At 43.0% G+C, this 27,204-nt stretch overlaps 1 protein-coding gene across 2 annotated transcripts in view; it reads right to left on the bottom strand.

Moving 5' to 3' along the window:
* The window catches only part of TOM1L1 (target of myb1 like 1 membrane trafficking protein), a 1,067,055-nt gene that overhangs the window by 191,788 nt on the left and 848,063 nt on the right, over positions 1–27,204 (bottom strand). For both annotated transcript variants that reach the window (XM_069654924.1, XM_069654925.1), the window contains one exon: positions 15,769–15,829. In XM_069654924.1, the coding sequence (XP_069511025.1) occupies positions 15,769–15,829 (61 nt within the window). The remainder of the gene's footprint in view (positions 1–15,768; positions 15,830–27,204) is intronic.

Below are 27,204 nucleotides of genomic sequence, written 5' to 3'. Positions count from 1 at the left end.
GGTTACATGATACTTTAGCATTGTGGACTGGGCACTGGACTGGATGATCTGTTTTCCTCGCTAACGGCCCTCATCAGCTTCAACTGAGCTGTTTGTACTCCACCAATTCACTGTGTACCTGCAATGTACCCTACGGTTTTAGCCTATGATTGTGGCTCTTCCATATCTATTTTGTTCCTCTGATCTGACTTGATATTTGTCTTCTTTCTCATTACTAGTTTTATGTTAATGACAGACAGCTTTCCTTAAACTTCCCTGAACGTATTTCTTTTCCTCGTTTTTTATCCAAGATATTCTGACCGCCATTGAGGCATTGAGCCACATTACGGGTTTGGAGGTAGGCATGCCGTTTTAGCAGCATGGCTACCCCCAAACTCGGGTCTGGGTCCGGGTCCTGAAAAATGGGAATTACTGGGCCATTCCGACCTTTGCGGGCCCGGTAATTCCCATTTGCGAGACTCAGACCTGGTACATCCCCATTCCCATTTGAGCCCCTATAGGACTCAATGAAAATGGGGAGGATGCTAACAACGTTCCTGTTAATGACGGGAACGTTGTTAGCATCCTGTTCTGCTAGCGGGTGCCGCTCTGCACGTCTGGTCTGACCAGGTGTATCGGGCGGCCCCGCGAGCAGAACTCGTAATGAGGCGGTGAGGCAACAACGGCACCAGTAGCACTACCGGCGCCGTTGTTGTCTTACCACCTGGGTCATAATGAGGCCCAGTGTGTGCGGCTAACATTTTCTGTCTCAATGCCAGTAATACAGAGATTTTTCCTATTGTAACACCTGTGCCCTGTTTTTCTCCTACCATCTGGCCGCTGTCTTTGAGCCCTCTACTCTCACCATCCTGTGAGGCCAAAAACCTTGGGGTCATTTTTAAGTCCTCTCTCTGTTTTACTCCTTACATTTTCAAGCTTGTAAAGAAAGCCCATGCTTTTAGCTTGACCTCCTTATAGGCATTGTACCGTTTCTCACCTTCCCCCAGAAGCTGCATATCTTTACAGCCTTGGTACTGCGTAGGCTGGGCTACTGCAACATCCTCTTCCTTAACCTCCCCCTTTCTTGTTTATGCTCCTTTTGGCTAATGTAGAATAGGGCTGCAAGAGTTATCCTTGGCGTCAAGCCCAGGGATCGTATTGCTGCAGCCCTAAAATGTGTACATTAGCTTCTGCTAATTGCAAGGATGATATTCGAGATCCATCGTATAATTGACAAGACTTTCTTGGGCCTGGGACTACAATATGTCGAACTTTGTTTCCCTAAATACTGCCCTGCTATAGCCCTCTGCTGCTGTAACCACAATACTCTGCTTGTCAAATGCTTTTTGAAGCAGGGAGCGGGGGGCATGTCTCTCTCTTCAGACAGTGCCTCTGTTTGGAAGAGCCTTCCTGCTCCTCCTATACTTGAGTTGGACTTCCTTAAATTCTGGAAACCTCTGAAAACTCTGCTTTTGTGTTCCTGTTTTACTTAATCCTTTCCCTGCTCATTTATACCATCACAAGTTCCAGGTTCTAGTCGACACCAGTAAATCCCCCCCCCCAATTGAGCACTGCCCTTGCAGGTCTACTGTCTGGCAGCTGTGTACCACACCTTTGGCACACCTCTGCCATAGCAGCCAGCTGGTGGTGTCCCACCTTGGCATGCGTTGGCACTTTCCTTCTGGGCTGCTGTCAGCACTTGGTAATCCGTACACCTTTTTCCATTCATGCACTTGTTTTACTGCACAATACATATGGTTATTTATAGCAGCAGTGTGTTCAATGTTTTTGGATAAGCAAGGTACATGCACATGCAAAAGATCTGTACAACATTTCCAAGTGGCAGTTGGTGTGTGGAAGTTTAATATGCTGATATGGTTATATGTAGAGTTTTTTTAACTGATTGGTGGATTTATGTGTGAATGCCTGTAAGCAAGCAATGAGGGACTGCTACAAACCTAACCATAAAAAAGGGTAGAAGGGCTGTCTTCTGCAATGGTGTGTACGTGCAATCCGTGTTTTTTTAATAATGCATGGTGTGGAGTGGGGAGTGCGGAGACCGCGGATAGTCCTAAAGGTCCATGGATTATGGTCCTTATTGTATGCTAGAGTAAAGTGTTTGGGACAGAAAATAGTTTCTGTGCTTTTTCTTTTTCTCTAGTATATAATTGTCCATTATTGCCATTAGCATAGTATAAAATATGAATGGGAATGTTGGGTAATCTTATTGTGTTTAATTACTTTACTATAAGCTTTTTTTTAAATTCTATTTTCAACTGTGAAAGGTGGTTCCAAAAGGAACCTTTTTTGTGTTTTTTGATTTTGTATTTTGTTCCTTTTTTTGCAGGAGAGGTTAGGAAGTAAGGTGGGAGAGGGAAATAAGGGAAGGGACACCAACCACAGATATGGAGGGGCAGGTGGACAGGGGAAGATGTTGGTTGTGTGTTTAATCTAAGGTAGGGGGCAGTGGTTCTCATGCTCCTTGATTACAGCCTCGAAAGCACTGTGAAACTGCTCCCCTCTGCAGAGTAATGTGTTGCAGTATATGCAGAGTACTATTCCTATGGAAAGATATGGATAAACAGCCTCTTTTATGGCTTGCAAGGTAGCTGGTGGGATTTTGTGCCCCACAGAAGTAGCCTATGTGGTGGCAGTATTGGTTGAGGAAGATGAGGTAGAGGAAGACAGCGTACTACTTCCTGAAAAAGGAAGAGCCTTTCTGAGAGCATTCCAGTGGTTGGATTTGGCATGGCACATAATGCCCAAGTTGTCTGCGACTGAGTGCAACATTGCACTCAGTGCATTTCACCTTGGTAGCCTTAGCATTTGGTACACAGCCAATGGTGGTAAATAACTGCCACACCTATGATTTTCTCTGGGTGCTGGAGGTAAGCATTTCCTCTACCTCATCTTCCTGGCCCTTTTGGTTGTTTCCTGTTGGTGCTGGTGGTGGTAGCTCCTGGGGAGGAGAGATGGTACTAGCTGATGCCATTTTTGAAGATAAATAGTGGTTGTGCTAATATTCTGGCAAGTATATGCTCTGTTCTAGATTGCAAATATATAATAAGTAAGAATAGGTGTAGGAGTTGTGCAAAGGTACCAGCTAGAAAATGCAGTTTCAAACTGTCCGTGAAGCACAGACCCCCCCGCGATGCTCCGACCCATTCGCGAATATGTAATCGGTCCACGCGCATGCGCGTAATCGCACAACACTGTCCTGAAAGTATGCGATGACGTCAGAGGTTCTCAATCATCGGCGAACACAGAAACAGTGGAAAAAGTTGGAAAAAGTTTATAGTAGTGTTAAAAATGTTGCTAGCAGGTGGGCAATGGCACCGTTTTAACTTCAAACTTTCTAAATCAGCTGGAAATGCTGCTATATTGGGGGTGGGTATAATATTAGAAAGTTGTAGCAAATTAGGGTGCACTGGTAAAAACCCATGAAATTCAGCGAACAAAACGTTGTATAATGGACGTTATGGTTAAGTTGCACTAATAAAAACCTATGAAATTCAGTGAAAAAATTTTGTTAAAGGGACGTTATGTTTGTTGCACTAATAAAAATGTATGAAATTCAATAAAAAATGTTGTTAAAGGGACATTATGGTTACAAGTAAAACCGACAACCCGCAGAAAATCGCCAGTTATGGTAAGCTAAGCAACCATAACTCCTGCCACCAGCATGCACTGCTAACACTAACACATTCAGAAAATCAACGATGACATCCAAATTTCATTGATCACATAACTAATGACATCACATCTTTGGGCCACTTATTTTTGTTCACTGACATATGTAGGCTAGGCTGTTTTGTTTACTGACTGTGAAGATATGAAAATTATTAACCTGTTTGTATGTTTTTAAACTACTTTCATTAGGGTTTGGTTTCAGCTCATGGTTTACACATATTTAGCAATAAGCAGGCTTCACACACACAATTCACTTGTCTAGATAATGATGAACTTTAATATTATTGACTTTGTATGGTGAGGTTTCTTTTTTGCTTAGTTTACATTCCATTTATGTGCCTCTAATGTGTATACATTGTGCATATTTATACGTAGTGTTCGAACTAACCCAATTATGTAGTAAGTCTTGAATTATTACTTTTGACTCCATGTTTAGCCAATCTTTCCAAAGTAAACATACTGTAGTGCTATGGTGCATGATGCAGCCATTACTTATATGTATGTATCATTAGGTTCCTGTATGAACAACACTGAAATATAAAATGTTGTTTACATGATTACATTATTCAATACATCAACTATTTAATAATAGGTATCCTAACCACCACTGACATTTTGCAACCAACATTGCAAACACAACCCCTTGTCGAAACTTTACATTATAATTAATTTCATATGTGATGTCATCATTGATGTGATTAATGACATTTGTGATGTCAACTTTGATGATCTGGGTGTTAGTGTTAGCATTGCACACTCGTGGCGCGAGTTATGGTTGCTTAGTTTAGCATTCCTGACAATAGGGGATACTAGGATCAAGGGAATGAGTGAGAGGAGCACGCCTGGTTTCAAATAGAACTTATACACTGTAGAGCTCCTAGTCTCTAAATCGCTATGGTAAAAAAATAACTAGAAGTTAAAACCATTAAATACACTCGTATTGAGCCTCCATTCCAATATTGGTTGGTACCTGGTTATCTAGGAGTATTTAACGTTAATAAGCAGGGCGCCGTAATTCTAAAAAGCAGTTCAAATGTATGCTTTATAGATTCTAAAACAACATCGATTTAAAAGCATCAGAAGGTGGCCTGTGCTTAAACAAATTGACCAACGTCTATCACCTCTAAAGTGACTAGTGCAAAGTACAAACATTTTTAAAACCTCACACACAAATTACAATGTGTTCAAATTTCATACACAAAGTGTTCATAAAACAAATAATACCTTACATTTAAAAAGTCCACAATTATGCGTATAACAATTCCTAAGAGATTAATTAAATCTTAATCCTGAGTGCAAGCAATAGACACTTAGGGCCTCATTACGACCCTGGCAGAATGGGTTTAACAGTGCTGGTAAAGGTGCCGGTGCCGTTAAACCCATCCGCCCTTTTACGAGGTTCCCTTTGTGGGTCCTGCGAGGGAACTAGCATGCTAACAACGGGCCTGTCATTAACGGGCCAGTTGTTAGCATGCTCCCCATTCCCATTGAACCCTATGGGGGTTCAAATGGGAATGGGGAACGTCCGGGTTCCCTGAATGGGGAAATACTGGGCCCTCAGAATGGCCCGGTAATTCCCCATTCAGGGACCATGGAAGCGGAACCGAGTTTGGAGGCAGCCATGCCCTTAATACGGGCCTGGCTGCCTCCAAACTCATAATGAGGCCCTTAGTCTTTTAGCCTCAATGCTCAGTTGATGTCAAAAAACACTTCAGTGTAGGTGTTTATCTGGAACCCAACATGTTTTGTTCTTCATCTATATTTTTGAGAAAATGGAGAGAACTTCTTCAGGTGGAAAAGAACAACCACATAGATGGCCCTTTTCATTGTGTGGTGGCGCATCAAAATTGGGTTCAGCCTCAAAGTGTACTGCGCCACACCATTTAAAAACACATACAAAACCACATATGTCCCAGGAGGATAGCTCAGCGGCAGCGTGCGCGTCTTGGAAGCAAGACGCACGAATCAACACAGGTTCGATCCCCGGGTCCGCGCTTAGAAACCTCTGGGTGTTTAAGTGCGTTATAAATACGTAACTAAGACAAAAAAAAATGAACACAATTAGTAACTAAGAAAAAAAAACAATTCTTGCAACAGCGCCTCGATGCCTGCGGGCTGTGTGAGCGCTTTATAAATGTAAAAAAAAAAAAAAATACATTAATGCCCAATCCTGGGGATTCATAGAATACAAGAAATCATGTCCTTTAATTTTTAAAGAACTCTATTAATTTAAAGGGGGCACTTACTCGTCTTCCACACAATAAATCACAAGGATCCTTAGATGATTGAGTTAAATTTCAATTGTGTACTTCATCTAGAAAAGTATGGGGGATCGAGTGTCAGGTTGTATCCCAGCTTTAGAGCACATGCACAGAGTCAATTAAAGTTATATGTGCTCAAGGCACTCAAACGCATTTTATGTTGAGCATACAGCTCAATCTTGTGACTAGACACTTCAATACTCAGATAAATCCGCTTTGCAGGTACAAAGAAAGTAATGTAGGCGGGTCTCAGGCTAATAGTTACAAGTGCCAAAGTGTTCTATAAAAATCGACTCAAAAATAGATTATGTATTCTGTAAGCCGTTCAACGACAAATCCCCTAAGGCTTCAAAGAGTGTGCCTATAGCTTAGTATTACCAAGTAACTCTGGCGTCAGACAATTGTGAGACAAGTGTAAAGTCTCTAGTGCTAAGGATGTAGATATGAATGCTCGCTTCACAATGCCACATCGAATATGTGTACTTACTATAATGCATGGGTACTTGTTCTTCGTCTCGTGAACCGGTACAGGGATCTGTTCTCTCTGTGAACTCTGTTCGCTATACCGATGGTGGGTTGCTGATAATGTAATCCCACGTTGCGTTGATCACGTGATGCATCACAGTGCGTGTATGAGGTGCCTCGGCTAAATTATGATATGGCATTTGTGACGTGCCTATACACAAATGTTTCAAGGCTAAATTGGAATTAACTAGCGGGCATGCTAAAGGGGGGGACGTCTTTCAAATATTGGCAACAAAAACAGCTAAATCTGCGCAGCACTTTAGTAAACATGTGGCTGTTGGACTCACAAGGCAATTGGCACAGTGATTCGTCCAGTATACGTAAATGATTCACCAATTTGAATCTAATGTTTATCTTAAGGTATTTGGCTCCATCGTGCAGATCTCTCTCAATATATGACTAGTATCTACAGTTAGAATGCTGATGTACCAGATGTTCATCTTCTGCAGTGTTAATACTGCTGATGCTATTATTACACTGGAACACAGATAAAGAGGAAAACAGTTACATTCTGGTATTTCACTTAGAGTAGGACTTGCCAATCAACCGCCTCATTAGTTTTGGTCAGGTAGATCAGACTATGTTCTTGCACGGATAATCTATGTTTATCATTCTCTTTGTGGTTTGTTGGTCCAATTTTCATTAGGAATGTCCATCTCAAGTCGTCTGTTAACTGTGCCAATGGTAGGCCACTCTATTATAGCAGACCACAAAGCACCCTATTGCGTATATAGCTCTTATGTTCACCTATTCGTATTTTAATCTTACACTCGTTTTACCTACATATAGGCATGTGCAAGGGCACCAAATGGCATATACGACCATCAAGGTATTGCAATTGGTCAAAACATTTTGTTGCCATGGATTTTACGGACCCAAATCCACTTCTTTGCTTCTGGAGGTTTGGGCACATACACTGCATTGGCCACACAGGCTATGTCCTGTCACTTTTCCCATATGCCATTATTGGGTTAGCATGTTCTGTGTATTGGTATAGTCATAAATATAATTTCTTGTAGTCAGCTCTTTTACATTTGTACATCTCTGAAATGCACACCTGGGTTTGTCTAAAGGACATTCGACTCCATTTGATATACGCCAATTATGCTTAATGATCTTGCTAATTTCATTTGACAATGGATTAAATGAGCTCACAAATGTTATTTCTTTGCCCTTCTCAGATTGATTCAATTTGATTTTGAGTATTTATAGATCGCTCAAGACAGTCTTAACTGTATAAAGGCGCAGTTGGATCTCTGGAAAGATGGTAACAGAGATGTAGTAAGGGGAAACAAACCACAAGATTAACCATCATGCCACTATTTAAATAGGACAGTTTTGAGAGCCTTTTGAAACTGGGCAAGAGTCTGACACCTCCTAATCTCCAAAGGTAGATTTTTCCAAAGTTTGGGGCTGAAGATAGCAAATCTTCTGTCTCTCTAGATACACATGTCGAGCAGGGGGCACTCAGTAGCAGCTGATCACTTGAACAGAGCTACATAAAGGCAGAGTAGCGGACGATTTTGGAACTTAAGTAGTCAGGAGCTAGACCGTTTAAACACTTAAAGATGTAGGTCTGTATTCTAGTAATGCCTCTCTGTGATTGTTAGACGCACGACGCATGCTGGTAGGATTTCTTTCACACTTTTCTAAGGGTATCCACTTTTCACAAGATTATCTGTCAAGATTTATGCTTTATGATCAAACTTCGTTTTCGTTGTACTATTCGTCTTTAATCTGAGGAATTGACCAAATGGTAGATTATCTTTCATATGTCTTGGATGGAAGCTTGAGTATAATAATAACAACTTTATGTCTATTGATTTATGAAATGGTTTTACTTTGAGTAACATTGCCAACAGGAATTACACCATTACTCCGCGCCATCACTGCGACATCCGAAAATGTTGACTTTTTTTCATTTTGACCCCCTATACATCACTTATATATGTGGGGGGTAATGGTATATAATGCAAGTCGGGGGCAGCAGGGAGTCTCCCCCCATATATATATGTGGTGTGAAAGGGGTCGAAATAAAAAAGTCTGCAATTGCAGGGCCGCAGTAATGGGGGTCGCTGTAATCGTATAGATTCTTGTCAACATATATTGTAAAAAATAGTCCATGGACGCCCCTCTGTGAGAACAAACACAGCCCATTGACCTGTTTTTTGGGATGGTACCCACTCGAGAGTCCGCAGCCACAATTTAGCTCACTGTAACTTTCACAGATTTGCATATCAGTCTTTGTTCCGCCCACATGGGCAGTCCAGCCCCGAAATGCTATGGCAATTCCCTTCTGAACAAGAGTACCAACAGCAACCCCATACACACATTTCAGTCTTGTTGGGCCTCATCAGTGAGGTGGAGCTGTGCTTCTCTGAGCACAGTGAGCAAGGGGCCCACGTCTGGATGACCCTAGGAAACTTAGGGTGACTAAACCTAAGTCCCTTAAATAATCAAAGAATAGTCCAATGGCGCCCATCTGTGAGAACGAACACGTCCCGGACTCTCAAGTGGGTACCTTCCTAATGGGTCAATGGGCCGTGTTCACTCTCGCAGAACACTACTGTCAAAATATCTGTTTCGGACCACTCCATTGTTTCCACCACCTTGATCTTTCTCCCCTCTAACCTTTCCTCCCCACCACCACTCTCATTTTCAAGAAAACATTTAAACCTCTGCTATTCCTCCCGTCCTCTCTGACCTTCAACTCTCACTCTGTTCCTTCTCTCCAGATCCTTCCTTCACTGACAATGCTTTCTCCCCCTTGCAGTTCCTACTTCATGACTCCTTCTCTTCTCACTTCCCACTGCTAATTTGTACCCCTAAATCCCAGCATCCTCAACATTGGGTGTCCACATTCATACGTGGTCTCAGCACTGGCATGCATAACTCCTGCACAGATGGAGACGCTCCCACTCTCATGAGGAACTGCAAATATACTGCTATGCTCTTGACTCTCGCAAGCCGTCTCTTGATGGTGCCACAATGGATTTCTGCCTTTCTCTCGTTGATACGCACTCCAACCATCTTCGCTGACTCCAAGCACTCTAAACTCACTTCTACTCATCCTAATCCCACAACTATTAACAGTACTCTTTCAGTTAGTGACCTAGCTGAATACTTTGCTTCCAAAATCTCGAAAATGAAGGAATCTCTCCTCACCCTTCTCTTACTCCCTCCCCTCTTCCTTCTTCACTCTACCATCTTTCGCTGCCTCTATCTCACACTTCAGACATACCAACAGTGAGGAAGTCTGTGCACTGCTGAAAAAGGATAAGCTCCCGTGCCCCAGCAGATTCTCTTGCACCTTAGCTTGTCATACCTGAGTCATCTGAGCGCAGCTTATTAACCACAGTGTGTGGTGTTCATTTATCAACTTCGGAAGGATGAGTTTGGCCCTAACAGGATTCAAACCTGCGTTGGCAGGCTCTGCGTGGTTGTCAAAGAGAGCGCTCTACTCGCTGTGCTATCTGACCGGCTAATAATGTTCTTGAGACTCCAAGCTGGTTCATGCAACTACGATTCCACTGAAACTGCTCTCAGGAATGTCTCCAACTTTATTGCCTCTGCTAAACATTCCACATTATTGTGATGCTGGAAATGCATCCGAGGGACAGGGCCTCCGTATCCTTGTCCTTTACTGCTTTTTATCGTGTGTTCTGTCGTGTTTTCCGCACAGGAGTTCATGTGGGACTCCTGGCAGTGCAGCTCTCTCTCTTTTGGTTTGGTGAACGGACCCGTGGGATACCCTTATGGCACCCATGTGTGGGGGTACAACCCTGTACCACTAGTCTATGTTTTTGGGCACCTGTGGGTGGCCCGCAGAGCAGGGTATGGGCTGGTGGCAGCTCCATGCTGAATTTGACAGGTGCGCGGAGTATCCTCCATTTTGGGATACCCCGGCCCTGCCATTGGGATCAGTTGATTCCTGATGGAAAACAAGATGGCCCCGGTGGCCTCTTGCTTTCTATTACCCATTACCTTGTTTTCCCAAAGTCCTGGGAAGCCCTGACTCTGTCCCTTCTCCCTGACTGGCTGTTGGGTGGAAATGCCATATATGGGGTTGTTGTGAAGGCCCGGCCAGACTAGCTGGAGCCTTCCCGGTGATGTATGTTGTAGGTACCTCCTGTGGGTGGGACCTGGGTGAATAGAGTGTGTGACGAATATGCATTCTGTGTTGTGGGTGTCTAGTATCTGGTGGTTGACACAATGACTGAGACAACCCTGCCCAAAACCGGTATGAATGCAGCTTGGAGTGTTGAATGGCTCGGTACTTGTCCCAATACACATAACTTGTTGTGAGTGTCTGGAGAGAAGTGAATGGCCTGAATACCTCGTGTGCCTGATTGGCTGCCTGCCTGCATGAATGCCCGTAGTCGTGATTGGATGCTTGAGTGTGACCCAGCGGAATCAATGGGAGATCAACAGTATATCTGGGGACCTCTCACTGCTAGGAATCGTGTTCAGAAGCTGAAGTCCACTACGACGAGTAAGTGGAGTAACTGACGCTTGACCTTGAAACCCTGCTGGATGAGAAGAAGTGCCGTGGCTCTCCTTCACAATCTGAAAGCTGCTGTGTTTTCAAGGACTGACCCAGAGAGGACCTGGTAAGGCGCCCTCTTCCTGAGCTACGAGGGACCATCGTGCACAGCTGACCTTTGCCAACGCTCCCTGGTAGACAGACTTTCGACAGGCTGCCGACCCGATACGGGGACTGCTGCGGAACTCCAAGGAGAAGCACTCGGACTGTTGTCCGCCACTGTCGACGACCGCCGTCGCCGACCGGAGCCGCCGTGCTCCCGTTTGCCTAAGAACTTCCATTGATCATCGGACGCTCTCGTCTGCATCGTCACCGGCTTGTCTCCCGCTGGAGAAGGCCCGACTGTCGACGCACCGAGGAGCATCCACCGGTGGGTTTCCCGCCACCTAAAGACCACAGAGACGCTGACGACTCGACGCCCTTGCTGGGCCACAGTTCTTCATCATCTCTTTGCGGTCCTGAACTATCGTCACCGAGGTGCCCCGCACGCCTCTTCCTTGCAGGACGCCAATGCTCTGTCGTCGACGAGCACCGCTAGGAGCGAAGCAGTCACTTCCCTGCTGTAGTTCACCCTGTTCACCGTCGGACGTTCGACGACCCGTGACTCCCGCCTTAAAGGGAGAGCACTCAAGAAGGGCCGTCGATTCCCCGAAACCGAACGCCAAGTTCCCCGACACCTCTCGACGATCCGCGGCTCCCGCCTGAAAGGGAGGCACTCAAGAAGGATCGGTCGGCGCATCGTCGGAGAACTCTACTCCACAGGGTACATTGGGGGGGTTAAAACCTTAACAGGAAGGAGTAAGACTCTCGAACATTATATGGACTGGGCTTGTGCTATATATCTTTATTTACAGGTTGCCCAGGTGGGGGGGATCTCCACTCAGAACTGCGCCTAGCGGTAGGGGTCAGTGTTCTGCCTATTGTTCCAACCATTTTACGTTCCTGCCTATCTCTATTGCTGGTTTCCTCAATATTAATCTGTGTGACATTTTAACCGTACAGTTGATGCACTTTAATGAGATTCGATAACATTAGTGGTACCACTTTAGACTTGTATATATTTATCATTATTGACTTCCGAGTACAAAGTGCGTTATTGTGATCGTGTACATACCTTTGAATATTAATTATATAAAGACTGTGTCTTCAGTAATACAGTGTGTGGACATTCCTTTGTGGGGGTTCGGGGACTACACTGTACTTAAGAACCAGCCCGCATCACCTCCTGAGAAGCTAGGCCTTGATTGCTCGGCCATTGATACCACAAGAGAGAATCTTGGCAGGGGTCCTCTGTGCCTCTCCTCTATCATATAGAGAGCGGAAGTACAGACACCCCCTACCAGTCTTTACAATTATCCTCTATCCTAATCCTCCTTGATACCAAGCACTTTCCTAGATCGAGTCCTACCTGGCCCCTCACCATCCTCAGTTTCCTGGAATAGCAACACCTCTCAAATCACTCCTGTTACTGTTGGTGATCTGCAAAGCCCTGTCTTACATCCCCTCCTGTTCACACTGTACATTGTACACTTCTGCTCTTAAGGCACGTATCTCTGCCTTTGGGTTCTCGTACCAACTCCCACATCTTTTTCTCCTTTCCTAAACCTTCCACTGACCTATCTATCAAAATAGTTGACAGTCTCTTTGCAATTAAATGCTGGAAGGCCTCACATGTTCTTATGCTGAACTCCTCCAAAACAGAGGTGCTTTTATTTCCTGCCACATTCTCTATCTTTCTTCGCCTCCACCCCAATCCAGTTCCCAGCTGAAACTCTACCCTACTCATCTTCAGCTAGAAACCTTGTTGTCATCTGCAACACTTGACACACATTCTCTACCTTCATCTCTAAAACTGCAATGACAGATCATCTCAACCACCTAAATCAGGCAACTGCCAACATCTCCTAATCACACTGGTCTTCTCTAAACTGGACTTCTGTGCCAGTATCCATTTTGGTTTTCCAAACTAAGCATACTGTCCTCTTGACAAGAATATTTACTTTGCTACCAGGACTCTCTTTGAACCTGCTTCACCCTTACCTTCTCCTGTCGCTAGCAGGTTGGCTGGCTAGCTATGCAAAACAGGATCAAATTTCTCGCACAAGTGCATAAACTCACCCATGGTGAGGCAACTCCATATATATCCTCTTCTCGCAAACCCTACACACCCTCTGGCAGCATTCACTCTGCCTCCTCCACCCCCCCACTCACCCAATGTTTCCTTTTGCTTCCATTCTGCTTACTTAGAATTCCCTCCCCTCTGCAATTCAAAACATAATCCACAAGCAAATTGAAGCCCACCTCTTCACTTCTAAGCTATTCTCATGACTCACCTCTTCAGCCTTACTATATACACATTCCCACATGGTTAACCAGTTTCTACCCTATCTTTTCCCCACCACACTAGCACTTAATAGTTTGAGATCACAGACTGACTAACCACTAATACTTTGTTGTCCTAGGTTTGGGAACCATATTACTCTTGGTATCTGTCCAATTTAACCTGTCTCAAACCTGGTGATCATGCAACTCAAACTCTGAACATTAAAAGAGGCTCACTGCCCCCCGTTTATCTGCTATTTTACATTTTGTATGTTCCTTTGTGACCAAAAGAACGTGTTTCCATGTATGCAAATAAATACATAGATGTTAGCAGACGTGGGGCCTCATTACGACCCAGGCGGTAAGTTACCGCCTGGGTCGTACCTTTACCACCATGGCGTAAACTACGTTTACGCCATGGTGGTTGGCGGACTTACCGCCCCATTCCGAGGTCGGCGGGGCGGTAAGTCCCCAATCCCCATTTACCCTTCCCCATTCCCATTCTTGCCCCATAGGGCATAATGGGAGTGGGGAAGGCGATAATTACGCCACCGTAAATTACGGTGGCGTAATTAACAACATGGTCCCTTAGCGCCATGGATTTTAACACCTGCTAAAAGCAGGTGTTAAATCCGCCATGGCGCTAAGGGACCTCGGAATCAGGCGGTAAGGGTCGGCGCTGTTTACGCCGCCGTAAACCCCTTACCGCCTGGGTCCTAATGAGGCCCGTGGACTCTTTCACAGGCTAGCAGTAAATGCTTGATTTCCTTAGTGGAATTAGTATTATTGTTAGGGTATTTATTGAGCCCGGACTGAGCTTTGGGAAGCAACAGGGCACTTAACAATCAAAGGGGTGAGAACACAGGGAGGGAAGCAGAGAAAAATGGATCAGGGAGCTAAGAGGGGAGGGTGGGCAATTGGCAGCATGGTGAGGGTGGGAAATTGGCAGTAGGAGACAGATCACTGAGTCTCAGGTAGGGTGGGGAGTGCAGGGTGTGTGGACCTAGCTGTTAAGGAGGAGCTATTCTTTGAAGAGAAAGGTCTTGAGCTCTTTCCTGAACTGTAGAAGTGATGAGGCGAGTCTAATGTTGATGGGGGGGAGGTTCCAGAGTCTTGGAGCTTAGACAGAGAAGGCCTGTTTACTTTTCTCTCCTTTCTGCACTGTCGTAATTCAAGTCTATACATTTCCTTACTTCTGGTGGGTCGCAGGCCTCCATAGAGGGAGTGATGTGACAGTGCCTATTTGTCTAACATCCGGGTTCTACTACCTGCTAGAGCCTGAGTTTCAATCCAGGTCACAGTCTTCTGCTGGGCCCTCACTTACATGCCAGCGCTGTGATCCTGTATCATCTTCTCGATGCCATGCCACTTCCACCCCCTTGCCAATATGCTCACCAAGTGTTGCTAATGTACTCATATTTTCGCAGGACAGGGTTGTGCCCGTGATGCAACATCAATTCAGCACCCACATACTGCTAAAACCTGTGATTAGTGACCCCGGATGTCAGCCCACACACAGAACAGCCCAGGTGTTCTAACAGATTTATACCCCTAGCCCTCAGGTTACATTGGCTGCTAATGACCCTGAGCCTGCATTCGTGCCCTCACAACCCTGTGCAGCCTGCAGGATGGGATTATAAAGCTTAATTGTCACACGCAGGTCAATATGGTCCTCTTTTTAATGGATCACAGTGTCTAGGATTCTGTCAATAATATTTTTCTTTGAACTCATTCCTAACATTCTGACTTCAGCAGCATTCTACAGTTGATATTGCAAATAGATTATTTTAATTGTACCCAAAATAACTAATAATCTTATCGACCTTGACAGGGATAACCATCACTTGGGATTATGATCTTACTCACCATGTTACTCTTGGCTTTGTCCCTTGCAATTACTTGTTGGTAGGAATCATTGAGTTATGATGACCCCTCCCTTGGCATTTATAGTTTATAAGGCTTACCTATCTACTGTATGTTACTGTGAGTAAAAAGGGATACCAAAAAACAGTAGTAGGACATTTGCAGTATATTTACATTTACAGATGCAGGTATACTGATGTGCATATATTTCCCTGTTTTATGGAACACTAGCAAATCATAGCACTGTACAACTAATTTAAATAAGTCATTTCCTTATCCATATGCAAAAATACTCCAACGGTCCATCCACCATGATTTGCATGGGAGCCATGACAAGGATGTATGTTGTCCCGAGCAAACAACCTTTTTTGGGCCCCTTCTGGATTGGTGTTAAAGGGCAAAATGGCACTCCTGGGTGTCCTTTGGTGGTGGTGCCCTAGGAAGCTGCTTATAATGACCGTGCATCACAGGGCCCTGGTTTATACAGGCTCTTGCAGTTCACCGGATACGAAAATCACTCCGTAGTCCATTCCAAACAGATGTAATAAAACATAGCGTCAGTGTGATGTGATCATTATTACTCACATTATCATAAATGCGTTCTGATGGAAGTCGTTGCTGTTCTGTTTGGGATTCCACTGCAAACCTAGAATCAAGATGGTATGAGTGTTACTAAACATTTAGCACAACTGCACATTTGTATATCCATATATTCCTTATCCTTTACCTGCTTGAATCTCTTCTGCTCCTAGGGTGTTGCATAGAATGATTCCTCGGCACCCTGGTGTCACCCATTAATGTAAGGTCCCTTGAAAGATACAGTTAATGAAACAGGGTTTCCCTCCAACAGCCCTTCTCCTTCCCCTCTCTCTGCTTGGACAGGCACCTGATTTTTCCAGAAGTGGTGTGTGTCTAGGGAATCACTCATCCTTCTAGTTAGGCAGAAGGTTCAGAAGGGAGTGATTTATCTGTACAGGAAGGTCCAAAGGGCATCGAAACGTTTGCCCAGACAGTGTAGGACTTTGTACTGAGCGTGCATGTTGTGCCTCATCTTTTGTGTGGTTTCATTCTTTCTCATTCATCTATCAATGCCTCTATTTCCTTCCTGGCATAGTCCATTCATTCTGAGCGACCTTTATGTAGCTCCACTTACCTGAAGATTCTTTGTAGTATTGTTATGCAAAGGTATTAATCCTGGTTTTAATCAGGACAGCTAGAAATATTTTTCTTTTTTGAATTCACTGCTTGGTGTCTGCTGATAGGGACTTGGTCTTAAAACTTTTCAGCTTGTGATATTGCCACATAGGCCACCATACTGGTTTGGATTAATGGTAAAATCAGAGCAGTGCCACACGAACGAGATCTGTGCCTAACCCGAAGAGATGTTAGAAGGTACAAATGCATCCGCTTGTGTTCGTACCCGAAAAGATGTTAGAAGGTACAAATGCATCCGCTTGTGTTCGTACCCGTTTTAGAGTCAATTTATAAATTTTAGATCACTGGAAATATACCCCATTAGGAATGAAAAATAATTTCTTAATAGCATGAGATCTGCTAACATGCTTATGCTAAAAATCCATTTTGTACATTTTGTTTTAGTACTTTACATAGTTTATTTAATTTGTGTGGTTAACAAATACACACATCACATGCACAGTTGTCACAGAGAACACACTGATTTCAATGTATTATGGTATGAATGTGCTATTTTGAATTATGTTTTTTTTTTTACATTGCTCTGCCGTATTGTTAAAAACACTTAGATTGGGGAGTGGCTTCATACATGCTTTGTTTTAAAACGATAACATGCTTGCAGAATCAAAATCAAATTTGCTTTTGGATGGCTTGTGCTTGACATCCAAGACAAAGCATGTTTACATATGGTTATGTTGCGTATTGATTTGAAATGATGCTTCTTTTAAATGTTGGTGGTACTTTCACACACACAAGCTGCTGCTGTATTCAGAAAACAAAACACATCATACACATGTTTGTTTTATTATAACACAAGCTGTTGGGAACAGTGCACACAAACTAAGTTAAAACCTGATGGACTTCATTTGCAATTTTATATTTCATAAAAAGTAAATGCCCCTTAATAATGAAGATAGGGCATTTTGTAAAAATCAGTTGGCTTTCTCCATTTAAAGTCAAGTACATATGAAAAAAATGACTAGATCAAACATGAACAATTCCTGGTTAAGAGACGGAACTTTTAATTGACTACAAAACACTTCCATTTCAAGCATACAAACTACGCAGATGGCTGGCGTTTTTTGGTAATGGAAGGAAACCCAATATTTTAGGCCATTGCATCACCATATCAATAATATCCACTGTCTTTCTCTAATAACTTTAAGCTATGGAGGAAAAGTGTAGCTGGCTGGTTAAAAAGATCAACATTAAAAGTGGACAATGACACAGCAGATTTGGATTGAATGGCAGTAAATATGGGGTTTATATCAGCATACATTCACCTTATGAAGAAAGCATTACATTGGAGTAGTTACAGAGAGCTTCCTAAAACCTCTGGTCAGCAGAATCCATGTGGGGCAAAATTGGCAGGCAGAGCTAACTCACAGAGCTGGATGCAGATATTGGACTTGCTCAACTGGTTAGAAAAAGAAACAACACTTTTTTCTAATATGTTTACGAGAGCAGAGTAAACATGCTTTATGGTCATAAAAATGTGCACTAGATACATGTTTCCAAATTCAAATAATATGCTTCCTACTATATTTTGTGCCTCAATTAAATAGTTTCACATATTTTTCACATATGGTCTTTCCTTCATGAACTTTTGTTAGGCAACAACTACCTGTTCTCAGGTGTGTGGAGAAATGATGAGCAAGGGTGTCTGGCAGGTCTAGGCGGGGCACATTGCAAAACCTCTGCTCCTCCTTACAGTTTCCCTAGCCAGGATAAAAAGAATCACACATACATTAGTGGATGAATCCTGCCAGTGCATAGCAATGGTTCTACCTGTACTTGTAATCCCTGGCTGTAGGCTGTTTTAGGCATTGGGCCTCATTACAACCCAGGCGTTAAGGGGTTAACGGCGCCGTAAAAGGCGTCGGCGCCGTTAAACCCTTAACGCCTGATTACGAGGTCCCTTTGCGGGTTGCACTTCAACGCCTGCTTTTAGCAGGCGTTAAAAAACCAACCCGCAAAGGGACCTAGGAGCTAATTACGGCACTGTAATTTACGGTGCCGTAATTAGCGCCTTCCCCATTCCCATTGAGCCCTATGGGCCAAAAATGGGAATGGGGAAGGGCCATGGCGGCATGGGGAATTACCGCCCCGCCAACCTCGGAATGGGGTGGTAATTCCCCATTCCGCCATGGTGGAGTCGGTAAGTTAGCGGCATGGACCATGGTGCAATTAGCACCATGGTCCAACGCCTGGATCGTAATGAGGCCCATTGTCTTTAGAAACCATGTTTTAGTTCTTTCCATTTAACAGGTGACCACTGGTTCAAATAACATTATCTGTCTACTGACTCGCCAATCCTAACAGCACCACTGTGAGTATATGTTTAAGTTCTACTGTGGGATATTTTAAGCAGATATGCACATTGTTGATTGATTTTAGGATTTTTGGAGAAGAGTAGGATTCTAGAACTATATTAAACTTCACTATTGATGATATTTCGTACTGCTTAGTGTTTGACTGTACTATTTTTATTTTTCATATATTATTATCCCTAAAATAAACTACGTGTACATAAATGATGAATAAAATAGTGAGAGGAGTCATCATTATGTGTTCTATTTATGTGTCTAAAGAGGCATTACATTATGCCAATAGGATCCTACATGATCTGAGGATCAGCCAACACAATTTCACTATTCAATGGCAAACCTGCCAGGTGTTCAGGGTAGACATTTTTCTTGCATGAAGTGCAAAGATAGTTCCAAATCCCTCTGCAGCCTATTCTCTACCGCAAAGCCTGCCACGGTTTAAAGTTGGACTTTCTACTACCTCGTGGGTAGAGGTTAGGGTCTAGAAAGTGGGGTATGATTATAATTGTGATAGTCTAAGTGACTGACAACAATATAAGTATAGTACCCTCCCTGTAAGGTAAATCCCTGCTTCTTTACTCACAAGGCTTCCTTCCCCATTCCTTTCCCTCTCTGACAAGCTAATGAGGAATCCTTTTATAACAAGACAGGCAGAGGGTAGGCAGGAGGTTCATCTTGATGAATTCAGATTAGGATGAGTTAAAGAGTTTTAATGGTGTGTTAATTGTACTTACTGCTATGTCCAGGCTACAACCACTTCTAGTCGCAATGGCAATCTACAGATTATCTTTCGGTAGATTGGGATGGTTCAGTGTAAGTTTCTTCACACACACACACACCCATCTGGTTGGCTGAGCATTCAGCAGTTATAATGTTTTGGAAAAAAAGAAGTGTTAGGGCCACATCAGGTCAACCAGAATCATTGAGCACCTCCAACAACTCCTGCAATATTTAAAGACCTTGTAAGTGAAGGGGAAAGGGGCGACACAGTAACAAGGTAGTGAAGCATACATGCATTGGAGAATGGAAGATTGTGACTCATCCTCAAAGCAAATGTCTGTCACAGGACATGATCACTGGAGGAAAAAGATGCACAGCAGTACACTTCCACATCCGAAACAGAGGGTGCAGGACCTTCTGCTGAAGGGATTATTTGCAGTATTGGGACAGGAGATGAGTGTATTCGCTTGTTCACCATGGTCAGATGTGTTACTACCAGAAAGATCTGATGGGAGGCCAACTATTTCTGAGGATCTAACAAACATTGATACAGGGATTTGTTTCACCATGCTCTTTGCATAATGTCAATGGTTTAAGTACCAAGATCCAATTGCCCGGCACCTGCACCAGGGGAAGGAAATCCATTTACTCCAAGGAGGTGCGTTTCGCTTTTAGGATGCTGATGTGGATCTGCCTGTCATTTGGAGAATAGAGATCAAGTATCTGAGGGGGTGTCCCAGTTTCAAGTCCTTTGTCAGGTACAACTTCAGATCTATACACAGAAAAGGGAACCCTGCCAGAATTGTGGCAGTGTTTGTCCATGGCTCCTGTTTTGTATAAACTCTTGGAGGTTCTGAATAATGTCAGAATCGAGGATCCTTCACCTTGCACAAAATGGGTATTGATAGCTGCTGCTTCTGCCTCAGATTACCGCTGCAGTCAACCTCTTCTGCTCTACAGTGATCTTTGAAGTGTGCCACAGTGATTCCTTTATTTAAAAAAACTACCCTTGATCCTCTACTCCCTGCCAATTTTTGACCAATTTCTCTCCTACCATTCTTTATAAAATTGCTTTAATCTCTGGTGTTCCCTCTGCTGGTGAAGTTCTGTGAGTCTATAGCTGTGCTCAATGTTTTCCAATCTGGCTTCAGACCGGACCGGGGCACTGAGTCCGTTTTAGTCTCAGTGCTTGTTGATCTGACGCTCATTGCAGATCAGGTGGGAGTGGCAGCACTGATCCTTTTGGATCTGTCTGCCCCATTTAATACCATCGATAACTCCATCCTGATCAGCCGCTTTTCAGCGGGTAGTATGTTGGGTTCTGTTCTCTCATGGTTTTGCTCTTTTCTGTCTGACCGGTCTCAGAAGCTGTTACTTCAACCTTTTCTTTCTTTAGTTGCGGCTCTGTTTTGTGGGGTTCTGCAGGTCTCGGCCTTGTCTCCCACATTGTTCAACATCTATATTCAATCTTTGATCACCCTGATCCACTTCCCCGGCTTTAGATGCTTCTCGTACGTTGATAATACTCACTCACATAATACTCACATCTTGGTTCGTCTTTACTTGCTCTATCCTGCGAATGCCATGCCACTCCGCTGCGAGATTGGTTATCAGCTGTGGGATGCTGGATGAGTGAAAATTGTCTGAAACTGAATGGATACAAGACTGAGGTTATGGTTGTGGGTGCTGGCAATGTTCCTTCCTTTGGACACCAACCTTTTGGCCATCTTCTCTGGGTATCTTTCCTGCAGCGATTTCTACAGTTAAAAATCTGGGTGTTAAGTTATCAGTGTCTCTTTCTATGGCCTCTCAGATCCGGTTGGTTTGTCAGGCTTCTCATTTTCAATTGAAAATGTTCAGGAAGGTTTTTTCCTTTTATTCCACTTCATCTGCATGCTCCAGTGGTCTCTGCTATGGTATGCTATGGCAGAAGTGACTATTGCAACTCCTTGTACTTGGTACAGCCTGATTACTTAGTGCAGCGTTTGCAGGTGCTTCAGAATGCTGCTGTTTGCCTTTTCACTGGTACTACGTATCGGGAGCATATCTCATCTGTTCTCAGGTCTCTCCATTGGCTCCCAGTGTCTAAGCGTGTGTCTTTCAAATCCCTCTGTATAGTGCATAGGGCCTTCTATGGATTATCTGCAGTCGAAATATCACCCCCATATTCCTGCTTGTGCGCTGCGCTGTGCGGATCACTCTCATTTGGCTGTCCCTAGAGTCCGTCATGCGAGAATTGGTGGCCGGTCTTTCTCGGTCAGAGCGGCTATGCAGTGGAATGCCCTTCCGGCTGCTCTTTGTGCCTGCTTAGTTCATATTCAATTCAGTAAAGCCCTGAAAACGCAACTTCTCATAGCGCCAGGTTGCCTCTCTGGTGCTGGTTGTGCTGTACCTCAGTACAGAAAACTTTAACATAACATAACAATAAAGCATACTGGACCTGGCTTTCAGAATTACCTTCTGTGAAATCACTTTCCCTACCCACCTTGCATACACCATGCTATATATATGCTTCAGTCAAAATTCTAAAAAGCATGATGAAGGGTGATTAATCTAACTTCTATATGAACTGATCAAGCTCAGGCAGAATCACAAACTGTCCTGAAATTAAAGATATTATTTTGGCTGCACTGGTACCAATTCTGAGAATTGACATAGTGTGAGATCTTTCCATTTTAGGACCTGTGGCTGCCTGCATTGATTCTGGGATGTTTTTATCATTGCTTCACACACTTGGCCTTCTGCACCCTCTACTTCCATTTATTCAGATGTCCATCGGTAGAATCAGCTTATAGATTCTTCCTTTCAAAAGGGAGATCGAATATCTCTCTTAAGCCACATAATGAAGGATCTCATGTTCTTAGATTAGTGTGTGTCCACTCCCGGGAACATAGTCCCATGACTGAACCTGGCATAGCGAGCTTAAAGGACAACTGCTTGCTCCATGGTTCTCCACATGAAACGTATTTTGTTTGTCTTTGGGAATTTGTTCTGCATATTCAAATATCTCCCAGGAAATCCTGTTATTAACACCACCAGAATTGCAGCAGTATTAGCCTGGCACAGACTCAGAAAAGAGTTTTGATAGCTTTGCTTCCTGAAGGACTTTGGATGAATTGTTCACATGTATGTACTTGTGGTGGTGCTGTTGAAGTCTAAGACTTGCAGGATGCAGAGTTTCTGTTAAGACAACATGTTGTGCTGGAGGATTAGAAGCAATGCACATGACATCAGGCATTCTTCTGTATTACATTTTCAGCTTTCTCCTCCCTACATTGGTGAACATGTGCATTTTTTCCGAATCCCACTGGCCACCACCAGCATGTGTGATTTGAGGGGTATGTCTGACCTTTAGAATCTGGATAAAAGCACCTTTGCCCATAATAAATCTTCAAGGGAGACAGTTTCAATATCCTGAGCACCATCCATTTCTTTTTTTGAGACTTTGTTTATTGTTGGCAAACACAGTTGGTTACAATCAATATTTCATAGTACATATTGTTACAAGTCCTAGTACTGTACAGCGTAATAGTTAACAAGGGTCCATCTAGTTTCATATATCTGGCCCCAGAATTCTAAAAGTATAGAGCAATTCCACAGTTTGAGTAGGTAACCTGCATTTTCACTTCCACAGCGCGAGCAAAGACCATCATTCTCTCGATATATCTTTTTGAGTTTGCCTGGCGTGTAGTGTAGCTTATTTAGAATCTTGAATTGGATCCATTTGAACCTAGTGTTCATTGAAACAGATCTGGTGCGAGAACACATTTCCCCCCAAGTTTCGTCTGTTATTTTCTCTGCTTCTAATTCCATGACTCACTGTTCTTTTACTTCCAAGGATCCATCTTGAAACGCCTGTGTAGGCCCTATGCTCTTTGATGCTTGTTGCGGCGGGAACCTTGCACGCAGGATCTCTGTTCCCTGATTTGTGTTCTTTGATGCCACTTGTTTTCCACCCAAGTACCACTACGTCAGTCGATGTGTCCAGTTTCTAGCTATTGTAAGACAATAATGTATTGCTGTGGTTGTTGTGAATAATCTTGGTCCTGCATCCTGGTACCTATAGGGATTTTTGTTTTCCTTTTCTTGTTACAAATACCCTTGCTCCAGGACAGTTCTTTTTGTATGAGTTATTGTTTAATTCATATTGTAGTGTAGCACTCTATGCTTATTAGTGTTAGTTCCAGGGCAAAAAATTGATGTAAGCTTCTTCCCTGATTGAACTGTCCTTTCTTATCCCTGATCTTCACATTCATCTGTCCTATAGCTGCAGCCCCTTTCACCACCTATCTATCTATCTATCTATCTATCTATCTATCTATCTATCTATCTATCTATCTATCTATCTATCTATCTATCTATCTATCTATCTATCTATCTATCTATCTATCTATCTATCTATCTGTATGCAGTGATTGGAACGAATGAAAAATAACAAATTGAATTTTTAACAAACCAAAAACATCTAAAAAAGTTGGGAATGGGAATAGTAGTTTTGGGGGTGGGGAAAAGTATGGATAAAAAAGGGGGGGTTGGGGAGGAACCCCCCAAAGGCAAAGAAATAAAATGCATAATTTCTTTTAAGATGTTTTTGGTTCATTAAAAATTAATTTGTTGTTTGCCCAGTGCAAGCAAAGAATTGATGTGGTAAAGAAATGATAGCACCATATTCAAAGAGCAGTGCACATGACAAAGTGCATGACATGGAGAAGAGTGAATAGTCTAGTGAAGGGGAAGACAGGGGCAGCGGGAGCCTCGGGAAGGAGTCAGATTGGTATTAGGATAAGTCATTATGAGCTTTTATCTGAAGGCGGGATGATTTTCCTCTAATCTTAACTCTTGGGGGAGAGTATTTCATATGAGGGAGCCAGCAGTGTCCAGGATGTTCCCACAAAGTAGTTTATTCCTGAAAGGTGCAACAACCAGATATCTGGAAGAGGAGGATCGCCGGGATCATTGTAGTGTGTACTTCTTAGTCTTAGTACTGAGATAACTAGGCCAAGATCTCTACAAAGCACTTTGTAAGATCCAGAGGGTTTTGAATTCAATGTGGGCTCGTACTGGGAGCACTTAGAGCCTGTGTAATGGGGACTTCAAACCCAGATGAGTGATTCCTTTAAAACTCTCAATTAACTCCCTATTGACCTTCAACTGCTTTGTGAGGATGTTAATATTGTCCTTTCTTATGACTTGTATCTGTTTCAGAGCCATGCCTCTGATTTATCAGTGGTGCCAATGAAGGAAGAAAAAACAGTACGAAAGCTGTAAACTAATAGCATTATAGACCTCATGGTTAGGGGAAGAGAAGTGAGTTAATGATCATTGCCCTCGGGCAATACATTTAAAAAATAGAAATTTGACAACTTAGTTAATTTCTTCAATGATTTCTATGAAGAAAACAACTATTAGGGCTCTCTTTCTGTACTTTCAAAGATGTTAATTTCCTTTCATGTATTGAATTTGTATAGCGCTTTTGCCAGAGTGCTGAACATTAAATGAAAGTGATGCATTACAGACAACAATTATGATCATGTCAACAGATGAGCTTTAAGAGAGGAGCGAAAAGAAGAAAGAGAAGAAGAAGCGCAAACAGGAAGAGTTAAAGAGTTCCAGTATTTGGGCGTAAGAAGGGAGAAAGAATGAAAACAGGAGGCCGTACAATTAAATTTAGGGGTAGAAAGAACAAAGCAAGATTGGGATTGCAGAGAGCAGCAAGGAGCATAGAAGGAAAACAAAGATGATAGAAACAGCAGAGCTAAAAGATAAAAAATCTTACAGATTATAAAAAGCTGAAAATGGCAGATCCAAGCAGTGTTGGAAATGGAAGGGAAGGGTCAAAAGTGACCCCACATTCTAAGCTGAATGAAGGAGGAAATGAGATAAAAGACAGAGGAGAGGAGAGGAAATAGGAGAAGGGAAAAAAAGAAATTTCATTTTTATAAGGCTTGAGTGAAGAAAACATGAGTGCATCCATGATTGAACAGCCTAAAGACTAGCTGAGATATTGTTGTGTATAGCATCGGTGAAGGAGGAAGAAAGAGAGGGAGATCTGGGAGTCATTTGCATAAAAGTGTCAAAGAGATGCCAAAGGGCTTAATAATTTCTGTTAGAGGGGCGATGTACAGAGAGAAGAGAAGAGGCCCAAGGATCGAGCCTTGGAGGACACTGTGATGGAAGGGAACAGGAGAGGAAATGTTACCAGTCCAGGAAACAGAGAAGGACTGGTCAGAGATAAAGGAGCAGAACCAGTTTAGAACAGAACAAGAGATACTAAAGGAGGATAGCGAAGGAAGAAGAAGAGGATGATACATCATGTCAACGGCAGCAGAGAGAACCAGTAGAATAAGAATAGATGAGAGTTTAGAGTGACAAGAAAATATACAGAACATATTATAGATTAAACACATATTATGATGCTATGGCTAAATAGTACACCCTCTTTACTGCTTACATTAAATCAAAGGGTTTTTAGAATGGAAAGAGTTGAGCGAAAAATGGGATTTCTGGGAAAAAGATTGCTTTGAGGAACCCAATTGGGGAATCCAAATTGGTGTAAGCTGAGGCACAGGAGAAATTTGAAAAACAGAGAATACACTATAGGGAGAATGAAAAATGTCAGCAAAATCATTTGACAAGACATAACTTTGATTAATGATTACATGAAGTGCAAAAACATATTGAAAATGCAAGGTGTGTACTCAAGTATGCATTGCCATGCATGGCTGCTCACGTTAAGGGCCTACACGAGCTCCTTTTACAAAACAAATGCAGGGAACCACCAACGATAGCACATCTGTGCGGTTGGATCCCCTGCAAGTGGAAGAGTAAAAATACACAAAATTGTCTTTACTCTTCCATTTTTCTCTCTGGTCTGTAAAGAAAGTTAATCCTGCCTTAAAATTAAACTGTATAGACAGTATTTAGAAATACATTCCTATGAAACCCACCTGCTTGTAACAGTTGCTAATTGCAGGCAAATTTCATTGGAGGCGCTCAAAGGAAACACTCAAAGGAAACACTTTCTTGTATTCAGTCTGGAAAACACATTTAGGATTATTTTGTGGCTAAAAGAGGGCCTGGAAAGGGTGCAGGAGTGGAATAAAGATGATATGGAGCGGTTATTATAGGTGAAAAAAGGGCCTGCAGGTGCCGCCAAGTCTGGGGACACCACGGTAATCCGCAGACAACGCTGTGAACAAACAGTTTAGAAAACAGATTTGGGGTTATTTGGTGGCTGAAATAATGCATGGAAATGGTGGCGTAGTGGAATAAAGTTGATATGGAGCTATTTTTCTAGGTGAAAAGGGTTTGCAGGTGCCGCGGAGTACATGATCAATTTTGGTGTCCGCAGACACCATTTGGATGGCAGCTGTTCTGGGTGAGTTTTGTTATTTGAAGGTGTATTGTACACACCTGTTATATGGTTTAATTATATTGTGGTGGTTGTGGCCACTGGCCACACACACTATTGTAATATGTGTATAGTAATTATAGGTACTGTAGGGGGACTATACAGTATTTGTAATATGATGGAATGATATAATTGAAGTGTATATGGTATTTATGATTGTAGTACAATTGAGGATAGTGCTCCTTGATGTCTCCTACACCTTTCACATGGTAAGCCATTGCATCCTCATTAAACGGTTACATGATACCTTTAACATCATGGACTGGGCACTGGACTGGCGGACCTGTTTTCCTCACTAACCGCCCTTCCCAGCTGCAATTGGGCAATTTGTACTCCCCCACCTCACTGTCTACATGCACAGTACCCTAG

The sequence above is a fragment of the Ambystoma mexicanum genome, chromosome 3q (assembly GCF_040938575.1).
Source record: "Ambystoma mexicanum isolate Mex_15411 chromosome 3q, UKY_AmexF1_1, whole genome shotgun sequence".
In the NCBI taxonomy this organism is placed as follows: domain Eukaryota; kingdom Metazoa; phylum Chordata; class Amphibia; order Caudata; family Ambystomatidae; genus Ambystoma; species Ambystoma mexicanum.
The sequence above is the reverse complement of the archived record's forward strand: the minus strand, read 5'-3'. Positions and strand labels throughout refer to the sequence as shown.